General features: G+C 32.4%; 2 protein-coding genes across 2 annotated transcripts; one reads left to right on the top strand and one right to left on the bottom strand.

Annotated features, from left to right (window-relative positions):
• Positions 1–562: 562 nt before the first annotated feature.
• On the top strand, positions 563–16582 carry LOC130628581 (uncharacterized). The gene is made up of 14 exons (XM_057441543.1): positions 563–659; positions 1906–1927; positions 4994–5062; positions 5402–5532; positions 6352–6490; positions 6928–6995; positions 7985–8069; positions 8614–8685; positions 10508–10624; positions 10865–10927; positions 11673–11750; positions 14289–14396; positions 14728–14784; positions 15661–16582. The coding sequence occupies exons 1-14, from the start codon at positions 610–612 to the stop codon at positions 15715–15717; spliced, it is 1116 nt and encodes a 371-aa protein (XP_057297526.1). The 5' UTR covers positions 563–609; the 3' UTR covers positions 15718–16582.
• On the bottom strand, positions 2529–4682 carry LOC130628582 (P2X purinoceptor 7-like). Its single transcript, XM_057441545.1, has 3 exons — positions 4100–4682; positions 3863–3995; positions 2529–3783 (listed from the first exon to the last, which is right to left on the bottom strand). The coding sequence occupies exons 1-3, from the start codon at positions 4344–4346 to the stop codon at positions 3576–3578; spliced, it is 588 nt and encodes a 195-aa protein (XP_057297528.1). The 5' UTR covers positions 4347–4682; the 3' UTR covers positions 2529–3575.
• Positions 16583–17408: the final 826 nt, after the last annotated feature.

The raw sequence follows: 17408 nt of genomic DNA, 5'->3' as shown, positions 1-17408 counted from the left end.
AAATATGCAAAGTCTTCTTGTAAATATAAAATATAAAGGTATAATATATAATATGGTTTTGCTGAATATCAAAGTTTTACATTTTGTTTGAATATATAATATTTTAAACTGTTAACGATGCATTTATCATGGAAAGATATGCATTTTGAAATCACTTTCAGAACCAATATAATTGTTTTTAATGTTACATGGTCAGTGACTTATCCAGAGTTTATTTGCTTATGTGTGACCAGGGATACCAAAGTGTTATGCCTAAATAATCAAACTGTTGAAATTAGAAATTGTTCTGTATATAACTATTATTCTCCTGGAACAATTTTTCAAAATTGTATGATGACGGGCTACCTGCAAAATCCCCCAAAAATTGACCAAATGTGTTTAAGAGTTTAGCTGAGAAATTATGACTACAAGATATTTTAGAAGGAATGTAGCGGAAAATTTATCGGCGTCATTGCATTATCCGCCAAATCTCTACTTTTTTCTCCTTTTCAACAACTATGTGCCTTATAAGCAAACTGTCTGACCCAAACATCACTAGACATTTCACTGATGGTGATTGTAAAGTATTAAATTCTAACAATAGATATAACAAAGAAACTTGCAATTGATATGGAGAGATATCCATCGCAAAGTGGAAAATGGAGCTGGGATGAAGTTGAGTATGTTGTTTATTTATATTTTCAGTAAGAGCTTTTGTATTCCATTACACAAACTCAATTTAGTGTAGGTTATAGTGTTTGAAAGAATACAACATTTGTACATTTGGGGCTGCATGTAGAAAGAAACAAACATAAAACAGACAACTACAGAGGAAAACAAAAGTTGAAGACAAGATATTTGTATTTATGGACTGATTGACAGCAACTCTTCCTTGATTCACTTTTTTGCAACAAAATTGCTAAAGGCCATTATACATTATGGTAAACTAGTTACTTAAACCCCTAAAAGAATCCCAACATATTTAAATCTATTGTGCTTTTTATCACAAAAAGGTTTGTTAATAATTTCTTTTCTTGTCACAAAATGATTTGTTGTAGCGAAATAAAGTCATAAACAAAAGTTTTAAAGAATACAGAACATTTTCATAGGGTGTGTTTTAAACACTTTTAAAGAAAATTGTAAAAAATATAATCAACTTTGACTGTTACAGACACACAATGTTTATTATAAGAGGTACTAATAAAATGTATACATCTTGACATCTCTCCAAACAATCATATCAAAATAAGTGTCTAATTTTACCTCTTGACAAAGATTTTAAATATTTTTTTCAGGTATTTTGCTGTCTGTAGGTGGCACAACAACAGCCTGTTTCAGACCTGTTAATAAGGGGGGAGAGCGATCACTCTTGCACACACAAAGACTCGCCCAATTCTGAGAAATGAGAAAGAAGCTGAGTCATAAATTGCTCCCCCAATTCCACAAAAAGTTTTTATGGCTGAGCAATATCAATTTATTTCACATGGAATTCAATGTTGTCTCATTATTTGCAATTAAAAGTAACTAATATATATATATAAAAACAAGAAAAAATAGATAAAAAAGATTTTGTAATAAAATATGTGTGTATACACTTATTCTATTTTTTTAGGTTGCTCCCCCAGTCTGAATAATTGTAACCTTGTGCAAGCGATTTATTACTTTTGTTTCATTTTCTTATTGACAGGCTTGCTGTTTTACGCAACAAAATCACATAATATGCACATGAAAAAATTTTCAAAGTGGCTCCAACACTACACAAGTGTTAGATTATCTTGCATATTGTATAGATACATGCATACAGATTTGCTTTTATTAAAAGTTATTTTACAGTTGTATAGTTAAAAATTCAATGTTAAAATTGTTTTTTCTTGTCTTGAAGTGTGTGACCTGCTTATGAGTGTTTTGATTTGTTTTTTATTTTAGGATGTTAGAGCAAGTATTAGGTGTGAGTTACTAATTTCTATTTTTTCTATTTTTTTCTTTCTGTGCAAAGTACACAAAAACTTTTTAGCTTATACTAAGTTTATACTATGAATTGTTCCAACAGCCAGTTGTAGTAAAAACACTTATAGAATAATTTTTTTTTCGTCACAAAACTATTCCTCAATTCAGTAACATCTTCATGTGATATTCAAAAATTAAAAATTCTTCACTTATATTCAATATAAATACAGCAATTATAGACATAAAAGTGAATGCGAGAAATAATCTGCGTTAGGAGAATACTAAACTGAAAGACAAAATCTATAGATTAAGTGTGTTACGTCACACCATACCTAAGTGAATTTAAACTTTCGATGTTATTAAAAAGTTTTCGGAAATAACTGAATTTTAAAAATGTGTTTTTACTTATTATATTTATACTATGCCATTTTCTTTAAATTAAATCATTCATCTTTATTATTATATTGAAAAAGCACATTTTAGACTAGTTATTATATATTATAGATGATAGGTTATCTGTTTTTGCATATTTTTTAGAATTGAATTTGTAACCCAGTATAGTATGACGACATTATAGTAATTCAATAATACTTGGAGTGAAATTCAAATTTTGGTTAACTTCCGCCACCTTTAAAATTTGCTCCTGATTTTTACATTTTCTAATGCGATATATTTCAGAAATTTGACTGTATATCCATTCATCCATTTTCATATGCAAAAAAATGGATGTTTTTAAACATTACTAACAGAAAAACAAAAAATATTGCTTGGAACGCTCCCAAACATCACATAAATTTCCTGAATTTTTTAATTTACTAATCACGTGACACTAAAATTCTGACATCAGCAAGAAAAAAAATTTGCTAAATTATTCTTTTTGTCTCATATATATACAACTGCTGCAAGTTTCATGTCATAAAGATATGAATTTGTCAGGATATTCAGGATATATACACTTTCACGGCATAAAAAAGTCCATACTAAATAGGGCAAATAACATTTTAGTTCCCGGTGTCACATTTTTTTGCTTTAATTCTAACCACTTCTATATAAGTCCATATTTTTCAAAATGGAGAAGATGTTGGCTGGAACACAGCTTGCCATTTTGGATCACAACCACAACATCGACAGAGAACAGGTAACTATCATTTCATAGACAAACAGCGTTATTTAAACGTTGTAACACAAAAATGTTCTCAACCTCGTACCAGCGCAGGCAAGAAGCGCTGGGTACGGGATCGCACATGTTCTTATATAATTTGTTCGTAATGTCAATAAGTCTTTTTCTCATTTAGAAATGCAAAGTCGACGAGGAAGGCGTAGAAACCCCTCTTTTCAAGGTGGCATATTCAAAGCCCAACAAACGATTTGTGGCAAAGGTTGTGAAAGTCGATAAAGACTATAGTTACCTATCGCATATTACAAGGAAAATATTGAAACGAGCTGAAGTCAAAAGGAAAGCTTCGAAACGAAGTCGGCTGAAGCGTCAACTTCCATTGAAAATTGCTCCTGATGATAGACCTGCACGTGCAGAAATAATTGAAAAATCTACAAAATATAAGCGAATAAAATTGTAAAAACGTAAATATAAAACTAATTGTAAATAACTATCATTGTACATATATATATAAAACAGATTTTCCGGATGATTACTCATCCTCTGTCCACAACAAATCCATTTCTGCCACTTCTCCCCCTTCATCATCACCTCGAAACCCAGTGTATTGGCCATCTGTGCTCGGGTATTCCTTCCTAATACGGGAAACAACGCATGCTGGTATAACCCGTCTCACACCTCTTCCTAGTTTGTTGTGTACGAACCAGCAAAACTGACGATAGGCAGCATATCTATAAGACCTTTAACAGACAAAAATATGAATAAATAACATATATATCATGTAAATGAAGTAGTGAAAAAAAGGAAAACAGAAAATACCTATTTGGTACATTGTCGCGTTCTGGTATACCGCGACTTTCCCGGTCGTGAAGAGCAACTAAGGCAGTCCAAAGAGCGTCCTTGAGTAGGACAACCCAATAAAAATGAGGGTGTTGAGTAATGCATTCTTGTTCTAAAATGAAAAAATATCATTTGAGGTTTACGTTAGATTATGTCAGAGGCTTGGTGAAGAATTGTACAGCATAAATATATATATTATAGAAAAAAGTGCACTACCGTTGAGATGAAAGTATTTTATCGCATCCACATCAACACAGCATAGACATTCTTTGCCCGTCGGCATTCTCTCGCAATTCCCACATCGGCACCATTCATTAACAGGTTTATTCAACCTAGAATTTTCGCATGGAAGTACTTGGTCATTGCCGTCGTCGTTATATACAGGCCTCGGCTGTGCCGCTATTTCTGCCTCTGACCTTTCTGGTTCGTACTGAAATCCAATAACAGTAAAGTTCGAAGACATTTTATTTACGTTACGAAATATAAAATCGTTTTCTCATGCAATAAAAACTTATTTGCTTCCTACTAAAAAACTTACATTACATTGCTAAGGGTGTTCTCTATATTTCGCTTGCTCTGTCTTTCTTTCTGAATTGCTCTACGTCACATGCATAATTACGCATGTTAATGTTTTAACCCAGTCTTTTTTGCGCACATTCACACAAAAAGAATGAAGCCATGCTTCAACATGTTATTGAAAAAAGTTTGCAGATATGAATGATATGAGAAACTTTTATGGAAAAAGAAATATATTTTCGTGAGTTATTTTTTATAACTTGAAATATACAAACAACTTTATTTTTACCGTACAGTCCCTTTAATGGTGCCACAATTTTCAATATTTTTATTTATTAAGCTTTGCATGTTTGCATGTGGCCTTGTATTACCTTAAACAATATAAATATTATGTTTGGTTTCATCAATAATAGTTTTGTTGAACAACAAAGAAGAATATACCATTAGTGCTGTCTTTGTATTGTATCACCAAGTTGAAGGCCAACCAAGATTTCATAAATTAAAATCAACCCTCCTGAAAGAAATCTTTTGCTTGATATTATAATTATATTTTTGACCCATAACATTAAAAAAGTACTGAAATTTTTTCTTTAGTTTCATGGAAAAATATTCTATTGCAATGTACCTGTTGATAAGAAAATACAACCAAATTTGACAACAAAGGTAATTTTTTTACTGTTAACAATTTTAAGTGAGTCGGCTAATTTACTGCCAGGATTATAATTTAATGCATTTATATTCATTGAGAGAACCTCCTATCTGAGAAACACTACAAGGTTATACGTACATGGCGTTCATTTTTATCGAAAACAATGTTTAACTATTCAAAAAAACTACACTTATAAATCTTTATATAAAAATTTTATTAAATTGTTTCTCAATAGTGACACCATCCTGTTCATACGAACTCTCAAGTTCTTTTCTCCTTTGCTTTGGAGCTGTGAAATCGTGGTCTCTATGCAAGTTATTTTAGGATGTGCCCCTTTATGGTCTTTATTTTAGGAGATATATATTTTATTGGAAAGCGACATCTTTTATCCACATGTACATAAGACGTTTAATGTACACAATGGATCGTACAACATTAAAGTTTTTATGAAAGCTGTGGAATTACTGTCACAGCGGCTTATGAGGTATATAAAATTGTTTGTGGTAGCATTAACATGCTATAGTTATGTAAACGTGTGAAAGAATCCCACGAAGTCATGCACAAATGTATTGTTGTTATGTTTTAGGATGTTAGTTACAAATTACATGTTAGTGTTTTTTTAAATTTTTTTAAAAAATTGTTAAAATTTCCAATACCAATGCCATAAAGTTCAATCAAAATTCAATCAAAGTTTTATCGTGTGTTTTTAAAACCGTCTTGAAATTTGGATGTAACAATTTTTCAATCCTACTATTTAGCCCTAAAATTGTCTATGCTGGTAAATGTGTATTTCATGTCTGGCTAAATGGGGTGCTTTATTAAAATGTCCTCATATAAGAAGTGTTACCTTGCATCAAGCATTAAAAGCTATTTTCTTTATGTAAAAAAAAAAATTGTCTGACACCTGTATTTACCATTGCATGATTTCATGACATTGTTCTAAAACTCTGAAAAGTCCTAATGTTTGTATATCTGAATTTATATTATATAGCCATTTTTTTTAAATAATAGCGAATTTTCATGTTATTTTAAAAAAATAATAAAAATAGAAGCCAATAAGGAAAAGTACAGCAAATCAAAATTGTGAAAAGGATATTCTTTCCTTTCTCTTAATTTTCTGTGTAGTGATTGGACATTAAATAAGTCAAAAAATCATATAGGTATATGATAGCAGAAGGGTTTATTTGAACGTATCACAACGTACTGTTTTTTCTGTGCTTCAACTGGAAGCTAGGTTTGTTTTGAAGTATTTATGTACTCAAATAAAATAGCTGTTATTATGTTATTTATTTTTTGTTTATAGCTTTGCAGAGCTGCACACAGCGAGAGTGGCGTTCCAAACTTACGAACATAAAGATCAAGCAGGCTTAGAAGATAAACTGTTATTGCGAGCAATGAAATTATGTGGAAAGACAATGTCTCCTCAGAGATTGACATATTCTGTAGGTTCATTAAGAATGTTTTGCTTTCTTGCTAGGATTGTTTTCATTTTGAGTTCTTGTTATATGCAAATTCGTGTAGATAAATTTGTTTTCATGTTTTGAACTCTTGTTATAAGCAAATTCGTGTAGATAAATTATTTAGAACAGGCACTCCTGTAGAGCGGCCACTACTTCTGGAAAAGCATTAAAACACCTGGAACTGTACATACTCTTGGAATTCTTCCTGGAAAAGTAGTAAAAAAAAAATTCTAAATAAAATATCTGTTTTTGTAGAACCAAATAAGTCCTAGAAAAGAGTTCTTAAAATACTCCTGAGAAACGAGTAACCATCCTACCCTGGAAATTGCCCAAAATCATTGTATTTCCGCCCTCAAATTTGGTTGTTAGTTTTTTTGAATAACCCATACATTATATACATTTTGTTCTATATATGGCAGTTGCGACATTTGAACAGATTGGTAACAGATCGCGTGATGCTTTATGAGTTCTTAGAGTTACTGATGAGGTGAGGTCCGTTTTAGACGCTTTTAAAATTATACACCGACGGCGTGGAATAGAACAACGACATAATCGTGGTGTTAACAGGAAAGTTAACATTTCAACAATACACAACGTCTTTTACCGATAGAGTATAGGGAGATTGTGACACTAACAACGCAGGGTTTATACAGACAAGGATAACGTTGAAAACAGTGTTTCGTGTTGTAGTAAAAAAGGTTTATGGATAAGGGAAAGGGGGATAAATTAAAAGACAATTTAGATCATTTTTTTTCGTAGAAAGTTTCAACTCTTTACTTTCTCTAAGAGTCAGAACTGTTTCAGTAAGATTCTCATGATGTTTTTTTGTTTCATAGTTTGATGGGGAACCCGCCAAAAAACACCATTTTAACTGTGCGTTAACACATATACCGTATTTTTTCTAATTTAGTGCGTATAGCCATGTTTGCAAGTTTTAAATAATCATTTGTCCTCTAAATAATATGCGGGTGAAGTATTGGGAATTTTCAATTTTTCTCTTATTTATTGCGTCTAAGGTTAAAATTTCCTCTAATTATGTTGCGAATTGAGTACACATAAAATATTTACAATGTAAAAGAATCTTCTTCATCAACATCGGCATCATCTTCAAGATTCTTAGAAGCATGTTCCATATATCTTTCATTTTGAACTTTATCTTCGTCTATAGACGTAATGCGGCAGACATCAAAAGATCTTTATACCATCTCGGTGTCGAGTGAAATAGTGTTGTAAGCTTTCTCTACATTCAACCATTTTTTCCTCTAATTTATTGCGATAATGGTCAAATTTTCCTTCAAATTTGGGTGTGCTTGAGTTAATAATATGGCTGTAATTTATCTCTTGTTATTAATACTACGCACGCCCAAAATAATTATTTTTTAGTCCGCACTAAATTAGAAATATTACGGTACGTAACATAAGTGACGATATGACTCTATGATTAATTTTCATGTTTTCTTCATGTCTTTTCATCAGTGCAGATCACACATCTGTTGTCACGAAAGAACTACCCAAGAAAAAATCCGTCAAGGAAACCACTGACAGACGACACCTCTATGATGTAGGTAACTACTTTAAACAGTGCCTCTTTTAGAATGAGAGTCCCCTCCTCTTACCTAAAAAGTGAGAGCTCATCTAAAATTTATTTGGAAGAAGTTTTTGTACTTTCTGTTCTTAAAAAACGTTCATTTTGAGCGAATTAAGTGTCTAATACCCAATAACTCCAGAAACTGAGAGTAAGTGTGTCATCTACGAAGCTTTGTATAGAAAAATTTTCATGTACACAGAGTCTCCTTTATACGGACCAAGTCTTTACAACGGCAGCATTTCCTCAAGTAAAAAAATTTGGCAATATCTCAATTATGATGTTAATCTCGTCGTTTTCCTTTCGTAATCTTTTCTACCTTGTTATAGCCGAATTCATCTATTGAAAGGACGAGGATATAAAATGTCTTTAATTTGGACTTTTTTTAAAAATATTCACTATCAAAACCCTGTATTTGTCTCACTATTGTTAGGAGAATATTCTTAACTTATATTTCTGTCTATTTATTTGTGTTAAATTAAAAACAACAAAAAACATGGACAACCACTTGTTTATTTAGTTATGCGATTTTAAAGAAGAGCTGATAACACACGATGAGAGATGTTACAACTTTTTAGATAAAGCGTTTGAGGTACATTTACAATTGAACTTCTTAAAAAGAAAACCACTGGATTTTATCCCCATTTTATCCTAAAACATTATATACCGAACTTTGTTTGATTTCTTCAAGAAGCATACTGGGCGCAGCTTAGTGGTTTATTAACTTTGTTGTAATATTGGCTCTGATTCATAAAAATTCCCTTTTTTAATTTTATATGCACTCTAAAACATTTTTGTGTCTGTATTTTAAACACCGGGTGATATATCAATGTTGCGGAGTTTGTAATAAATTCAAGAATTATGCATATCCACCGATTTTAATGCATACTAACAATAACCCTAACCCTTATACATATATACATAATTTCCAATTGGTTATTTTCCCCGTAACATAGACATACGGTAAGTATGCATAAACTGTCGTCAGGTCAAGCATGTGATAACATTGGTTACTTGAGCATAATTTGTTTTACCTATTATATGTGCCTGTCTTATGTTACACCTGTGTAAGTTTACATCAACACTAAAGGATGTAGTTGGGATTTACACCACATTAACTCGTAAGTTTATGTGGTATAAATTGCCCTGTTTTTAGAAGCTATGTAATAACGTTTAAAATTAGTATTAAAATTTTCATCAAGCTAACCTATGGAGCTTACTTAGATAGACAGTAACTAATGAAACATAAGGCATAATTCCCCACATTTTTTCAGAGAGTTATTCTCAAAACACTATATTCTCAATTCGAAACACTAATAATTTAGTCTATAGGTCTTAAATTTTATTCGGCTGAATTTTCCGCTACAGCACAAAAAGCTCACAATTTTTTTGCTAACGTTGCACACTCCGACGAAATCAGACGTTTTGACTATTCGTTAGTCCCGTTGACTAAATTTAAAGGTTGTTCGATCAGTTTTTAAAGACGTTTGGCCAGTCTAAGAATTTAATTTGAGTCGTGAATAATTTTACTTGGGGTCTGTTTATCTAATGAAGTTAAATGTAACCACATTTGCCATTTATTAAAGTATGGTCAGTGCGTTTGTTCGTCTAAGTACTGATATTGGTATATAGGTTATTTGCTGCAAAAATACAGGTCAGGACGGAAAAAATGAGATATAAAAAATATACGTTAAAACGTTCGACCAAGAATGCTACAATGCAAATCTATAAGAAGTTTAATATTTTGAGGATTTCTTTTACACGTTTCTCCTTCTGTATAACTTTTCCGCATTACTTTTCAGAAATATACATGCGCATTGCTCCAATTTGCTTGACCCTAAAAGTTTGTTTGGACAAGACACTGGCCCTACATACCAGTTTACTATCTAACAATCCTTTTTTATGAAATAGTCTTTGATGACATGTTTACCCGCCAAATGAGATTAACAGCCTTATTTTAAATTATTGAATAAAGCCGTACAGTTAAAATCGCAGCGACGTCAACTGGTTCTTAAACAGAAAAGCCGATGTGCGAGTAGTAGCTGTGTGTGATGCCATAATTATTGTAAAACATGGAAAAAAACAAAACAGGTAGCACAATAGCAGACAAAACATATGTTACAAAAAGAATAGATTTTTGTCTTATAATTTTCATTGGCTGTGATTACAGCGTCTATCTTTAGGTGTTTAGTCATAATTTAACAGCTGGTGGCTTTGCGTTGGTGGTGGTGGCATTGCGTTTTAAAGCAGCAGCAAATACCAGTTTTATTTGTCAGGATTATTAACAAACGTCTGACATTATTCTGACTGTTTCTCTTCGGAAGAAATATCCAAACAGATGCTTCTTCTGTTATTGGCAAAATGTTGTTTGTTATTTAAACTGCTAATGTTGTTCAACTCTTTCTTTGTTGCAGGAAAGTCTAAAAATCATACCAGTGAAGGCGACTTCCAAAACCAGTGAACAATTGTTAAATACTCCACGGCAATGGGCGAAGCCTCCATTAGCCAATACATCTATCCGCAAGGAAATGGTCAGTGACTACCTATTTTTGTGTTTTTTTTGTTGTTCTCTCTGCGAAGTCCTAGAAAAATAATGTTGTTTATCGTATCGCTTGATTCCATCTAAAGCTATAGTAGTAGCTATAGCGGTACTTAGAGAACTAAAACAAAAATACAGTATATTTCATTTTATGTTCTATATTTTTATTCTGTATCTTATGGTGTTTTTTTCCATCTCCACCACACTGAATTACGAATAATTCTCATCTTAGACATCAAAAAACAAATGTCAATCTGAAATATTGGAGAAATATTTAACTTCGTCTGATGCTACTGTGAGTATGAAATTGTTGCATGAATAATTTAGCAATAAGAAAGGGTATTCGTTAGATCTTGAAAACCTAAAAACTTGAAATTAGATTTAAAGGGAAAATTCTAACTGTGCATCACTTTGCAAGAAAACTGTGAGAGCTTGGAATATGGATGTTTATTATATGATATATTGTCTCTTGCAGCAACTCGTTGAGTTTTCATTCTTTTAAATACTTCGTCACTACAATTTTAGTATTTGTCAAGTTTGTTTTTGTGCTCACTTTTGCTATGATTTCACCCAATTTCCTTCTATTTGCACCTCTATGCTAAAGAACATTCCTGTCTGGCATAAATTTTAACTTCTAGAGTGAGAAACAACCACAAATCGAGAAAAAACTTGAAAACCTTAAAAGTGTTAAAATCTCTCAGGGAACCTTCTAACTGCTGTCATTCTACCCACCTTTTCTGTTAAAATTAACGCAAAACATTTTTCTCATTCATTTTTGATTTTGGTCATACAGTGTCGTGAGAAAACTATCTGAGTGCCTGGGAAGCCTTAGTGATTTCTGGGAATTTCTCAAGAATTTATGTTTCCATTGTAGGCCATTTTAGTGGGATGTCCTGAAGAAATAAAAAAAAAAATGTTTTTTTAATTGCTCTTGTTCATTTTTTCCAGTCGTTGAAAACCGTCTTCCTAAGAGCTCCTTTAAAACCTGACTTCTGATTGAAATCTGGTTTAGATATTGTTTTTTTTTCGTGTTTTTCCAGGTCAAGTTATGCAGGTGTGGAGAATCGTGTTCCTGCACAGCCGATGTTTCTGGCGAAGCAAAATCTAATAAAATAAAGGTGAAGAATAGAGTAACATTTTGTTTCTAATCTTAGAACAATATTTTTATTTATTCCCAACCTACTGCATGTGACAGCATTAGCAGTTTAGTATTCTAGCATGCCAATGTTTTTTTTAACATAACTAGTCTTTGTTTATTGATTTAGGTAGGGGTTTTATTTATAACAGTTTGAACTTCGCGAGTATTTGTCTATTTGCAAAAATTAGTTCGGGCGGAAATTCTTGAGAAACTCACTATTTGCCAAATTCGCAAAAATTTATTATCGCGAAATTTATATCTGTTTAATTCTTTAAGAAATACAACTGCGCTATTTTTTCTTTCTGATAAATATTTTCAAAATAGGTGCGTGATGCAATCCTCGGAATAGTGCTCGACTATATTATTAGATCACAGAAGCCGTATATCAAAAGTAATAAATAAATAAAACTGAGCTTCTATGCAGTACTTAGAGTTTCATGTATCCATAACAACTAGGCGATAAGGCCGGTGGAAGAATCCACTTAGGCAGAAAGAAGATGGAAAAATAGGTTGTTGTAGATTTTTTGCTGATGTCAGCAGTGCAGATTTAAAATAAATCGGCGAAATATAGTTTATCTGTTGCCTGCAATGCGTACAGATTGAAACGCTGATTAAAATAATGTACAGGATCAAATGTGTTTTCTTTCAGTATATTGCAGTGGTCTATTTCCACAAAGGTTTACACAACATTTTAAAAATCACCAGTTAGCAACACAAACAAAAAAGACGAGCAACCATACCATCCTCTCATAAATCAAAATGAAGTCATAAACCCACGTAAATGTCTAATCAAATGTCTACAACCCCCTGTAAAAATAACCTGGCATTTTACATGTAGGCTAACAAAAGTTTAACAGGATACGTCAGAAACAAAACAATAAAAAATAACTTAACACACATCACATGCTTTAAATTCTGAAAACATTTATTCCACTTGTCATATTGCACATGGTCCACTTGTAAAGTTTACAGGAAATGTTAAAAGAATTATACTCTATGGGCATAAATATACGTCACACTATCCTGCAAGTGTAAGTCTTTGTAAGATTTTGTGGCTAGCTTGTTACATCATAATTCGTGCTCAAAAAGGAAGAGAACTTTGGAAACTAAGGTAGCTAGCTATATATAGATAACTGAAAAAGAGGAACAACAACATAACTCATAGGTTGAGCTAGCATCAATGGGATGGGGAGCACGCCTTGGAGGCAAACATTAGCTAGCTAACAGTAGCTAAGACACCCAGTTAAATATACTTAAAATTAAACTGGGAACACTTAGCTAAATCTAAAGCCAGCTATTTATGCTTAGTAAAACACATATAAAGAGAAACAATAGTAATGTAAAATGATAACATTACAGTGAGTTCAGTTTAGAGGACACCATTTTTCGAAACCAAAGTTTTCTGTTTGTTAGCCAGCAACAGCAGTATATAGCATTTTGAATTTTAGTTACGCGCCAGGGGATACATTAATTATGCAACAAAATGTAAACAAATATGCTAGCTATTTTTTTTTTTTTTTCGCGGTAAAATATAAAACTTTGAGTTTGATGCTTTGTGGCTTACCTGGAAAATGCAAGTCTTCTTGCTTCAGCGACATAAAAACCGAACGTCTAAAAATATCAAAGTTCTTAATTTAAAATCCCCTTGAAACTCTAGCCTTTATTTTCTACTTCTAACTTTACTACTTCTAGCTTCATTCCTCACTTCAAACTTCACTTTTTTTGAACCACTTTTTGCACTTTCTTCAAGATCGTTCTTTTGTGGGGTTTTTTTTGGTATCAAGAGGACGCCGTTTTTTTAATGTCAGCCGTTAAATTTATTACAGCAAATCAAATTGAGTCGTTTTTATCACGTGATGTAAACAAGATGGACATAATTTTTTCGGCGACTTCAAAGAAGATTTCGGCGACTTTAAAAGAAAATGAAGACATCCACTATGACCGTCACATACACTTCGTATTATTATATAAGGTCTTCAACTGTTTAATCTGATAAGTATAAAAACAAAAATAATTATGAAATAATAAATTCAAGCAAAGAATACTTTTTATCGGGAAATTGAATTCTCCTGAGATGTAAGGATTTTCTAACTCGGCTATTATTAGTTCTTGAAGGAAAATATTCTAAATATTCTGAAAACATGAAATCTACTTAATAAAATTATTTCTTTTCCTTACATGCATTCGTTTTCTTCCAAAATATAAGTATTTTTTATATAAAAATCAATAATAACCAGTATGCAAGGAAAGACTTAATTTCTAGCAACTCTTAATTTTCTCCTAATTTTAGCAAAGTCTACTAAAATGTGAAATGATTTTTATACATTTTTTTTTAAGTTTTTTAACCGCAAAACCGCCTGAACTCTCCTTAAATGAAAAATTTGAACCTGCGGCCACTTTTAATGAAGAGCTTTAGGGTTTACGGAAATTATACTAAAATACTCTCAAGCCCTTAAATCATAAATTCATTATTGTGATGTGATCGACAAAACTAACTTAGTTTTGCCTCTTTGTTCAGGTATTTCCTTCTGATGAAGATGGTGTCAACGATATCAGTATTAATGCAAACATTGATCAAGATGTTCCCATCAAAAAGAAACATTTTGTGGACATTGTCAAGGAGGAGGTACGTAATTTCTTTTAACGTCATCCTGACAAACCACAATCAAAGGCAAATTTCTACCAACATTGGATATGAATAGACTGCAAAATGAATTTTTGCTTTCCTGAACTATTTTATTGGTTTCCGAAGCCACACTCAATGTAAACGGCCTATTTTTCAATTTCAATCGTTCCGACCGTATATGAATTTCACAAACCTCAAAGTGACTTCCATTTCGCCAGGAATCGTGTAAGAACGATGAAAGAATTGAAAAGAGGCTAAAATTAATATTGTAAACGCTCTAATGTCCAATTTTGTGGCATGTTAAATTTACCGCTTTTTACTTTTGATGCAGGAAGTTAAAGAAACATCACAACAAATACAGAATATTCAATGGCAGATAGCAACCCATGTAAGAAAACTTACCTATTGTAATTTAATTTAAATAATATGTTCTGTGCGCGAGAGAAACATCATGCTACGTGACAGGCGAATTTTCGGTAATTTTCCCAAAGGCTCACTATTACATTTTTTTATAAACAATTGTTGTTTTTGCACTTAGCCCTAAATATTGCTCACCCACTTCGCCCTAAATCTTGCTCACCTGCTTCGCCCTAAATCTTGCTCACCTGCTTCGCCCTAAATATTGCTCACCCACTTCGCCCTAAATATTGCTCACCCACTTCGCCCTAAATCTTGCTCACCTGCTTCGCCCTAAATATTGCTCACCTGCTTCGCCCTAAATATTGCTCACCCACTTCGCCCTAAATCTTGCTCACCTGCTTCGCCCTAAATATTGCTCACCTGCTTCGCCCTAAATATTGCTCACCTGCTTCGCCCTAAATATTGCTCACCTGCTTCGCCCTAAATATTGCTCACCTGCTTCGCCCTAAATATTGTTCACCTGCTTCGCCCTAAATATTGATCACCTACTTCAAAAAAAAACGTCCCCCATAAATGTGAATTGTTTATTTCCATTTGAAGTTTCTGCCCTTACATTCGATCTACTGGTCTCTTTAATGACTGTTCAAATGTCAAATTCTTTATTGCCACTGTGAATTAAAGTTGCAAGTTTTTTTGGATCATAAATGCGAATTGCTTAAATTTTGACAATATTTTGGACGATTGCTAAAATTTAGGCATTGTATTTCAAGAATATGAAAGAATTACTTAAAGCTGTACAAATTATTCGCGACATTACCTTTTTCGCAAAATAAAATCTTTGCAAAGATCTCTCCATCTGTGTATTGTACATACTTTTTTATATGTTTTTTTGTTTCTTCCATAGAAGCAACAGATGAAGAAGAGACTTGAAAGTAGAAAATCCACAAAAAAACGTGACTAAAAATATAAAAACTGTTCTTTATACGCAAACGTATTTCTAAGAGCTAAGATTGACATTTTAGGCTAAAACTAGGCTAAAGTTTCTTTAAGAACAGTGAGCGCAATCTAGATATCCAAGCAAGAAACCTATAAACAGTTCTTTTAAAGTGCATCAGGACTTTTTCTAATAAATTATGACACTTATACCCCAAATAGTAAGCGTACAGTTCTAATGAAATTTGAGTGTTACCTATAGCAACATTTTCAGCAATTTTGAGGCTGAAAGCGAATTTTTGTCCTTCGCAACTCAGGCTGACATGTTTAATCGCAGTTATATCAATAGCAGATCATCGACATTTCGGATTAAGATTATTTTACCTGTGGGTATATTGACGTAAAAAAGCACTTTATTTGAAATTTATAATTTGTCATGTAAGTTTCATACATGTCCTATAAGAATGATTTTAAAAGAATTAACTCTGTTTGAATAAAAACATCTGGCTTTTTTAAGTTCGATTTTAGCGGACCTGTGCTGTAATGTTAACAGACAAAAGAAATCTCTGATTAAGTTTTAAGTTTGGAAATAAAATAATCACTTTTAGAACTTCTGCGAAAAGTTAGACGTTGTGTTTTAACTGTCTGCTTTGAAAAGCGGACAACACTGGCAGGCATTTCTGTAGTTGACGAATGTTTGTCCTATACAACAATAAATCTTTATGACCTCGGCGTTTTTTTAAAGATAAAGGACATAATAATATCAATGTTTCAAACGCAAGATATTTATATGGATTGTTGTTAATAGTTTATAATATATATGTTATATAGTTTATAATATATTTATTTGTATTTTCTAGATTATGTTTTGAATCAATTTTTATACTGCGCAAGTTCGTTTTTTTGTTACTCCTACTGCAGATCAGCTTTGTAGTTGGAATGTTTTCGCTACTTTTGTTTTGTCAGACCGAGTGGTATCCACTTGCTACTGGCTGACAAACCAGTACAGTCTGTTGTCACAGGGAATCTTAATTCTTTGACTCCGTGTGTTTCGTCCCAAGAAGTTTTTGTTTCTTCGCTGTACGTGTAGAAACTTGAACTTAATCGAAATTGTTGGTAAATCTCGCAATAATATAAAAAAAGGAAATTAGATTTTTGCAGGTAATTTTTGATACAGTAAAAAGGTTTCATTTTTGCAGGAACATATTTTTGGGGTTGTGGTCACAAGGATTTAATTCGCGGATATTTTGGATTTTTTGCGTAGATATAATTTTGCGGCGTTTATTTATGACCTCGTTTAATGTGTGCTAGATTTTCTCCTACCCATAAAAATGCATTTTTATCATAAGGCTCGTTTCCATTTTGCTGCATTTTCACAGTTATCTTAAAACAGGATCATTTCATCTTACGCATATAGCGCATAAGGCAAGGTAAATTTTTAAAACTGTTTTTCTAAATCATACACTCCTAACTAACCAAGTTAACTGAGCTTTCTTAACTTGAATGTTAATAAAGATACAAAAGCTTGCACGCAAAGCAAATGTGTCAGACCAAATCCTTGAACAATGAGCACAAAGTTGTCCATGTAAGTGAGGCCATTCGCGCTTAAGACGGGATTTCTTGATATTGATTACGTACAGAACAATAAAAAAAACAATAAAAAAGCTTGGTCAGTATTCTGACCGTAAGAAATTTCTTTGTGCCTCGGGGTAATTTTTC

The sequence above is a fragment of the Hydractinia symbiolongicarpus genome, chromosome 15 (assembly GCF_029227915.1).
Source record: "Hydractinia symbiolongicarpus strain clone_291-10 chromosome 15, HSymV2.1, whole genome shotgun sequence".
Classification (NCBI taxonomy): domain Eukaryota; kingdom Metazoa; phylum Cnidaria; class Hydrozoa; order Anthoathecata; family Hydractiniidae; genus Hydractinia; species Hydractinia symbiolongicarpus.
This window is presented reverse-complemented; position numbering and strand designations above follow the sequence as displayed.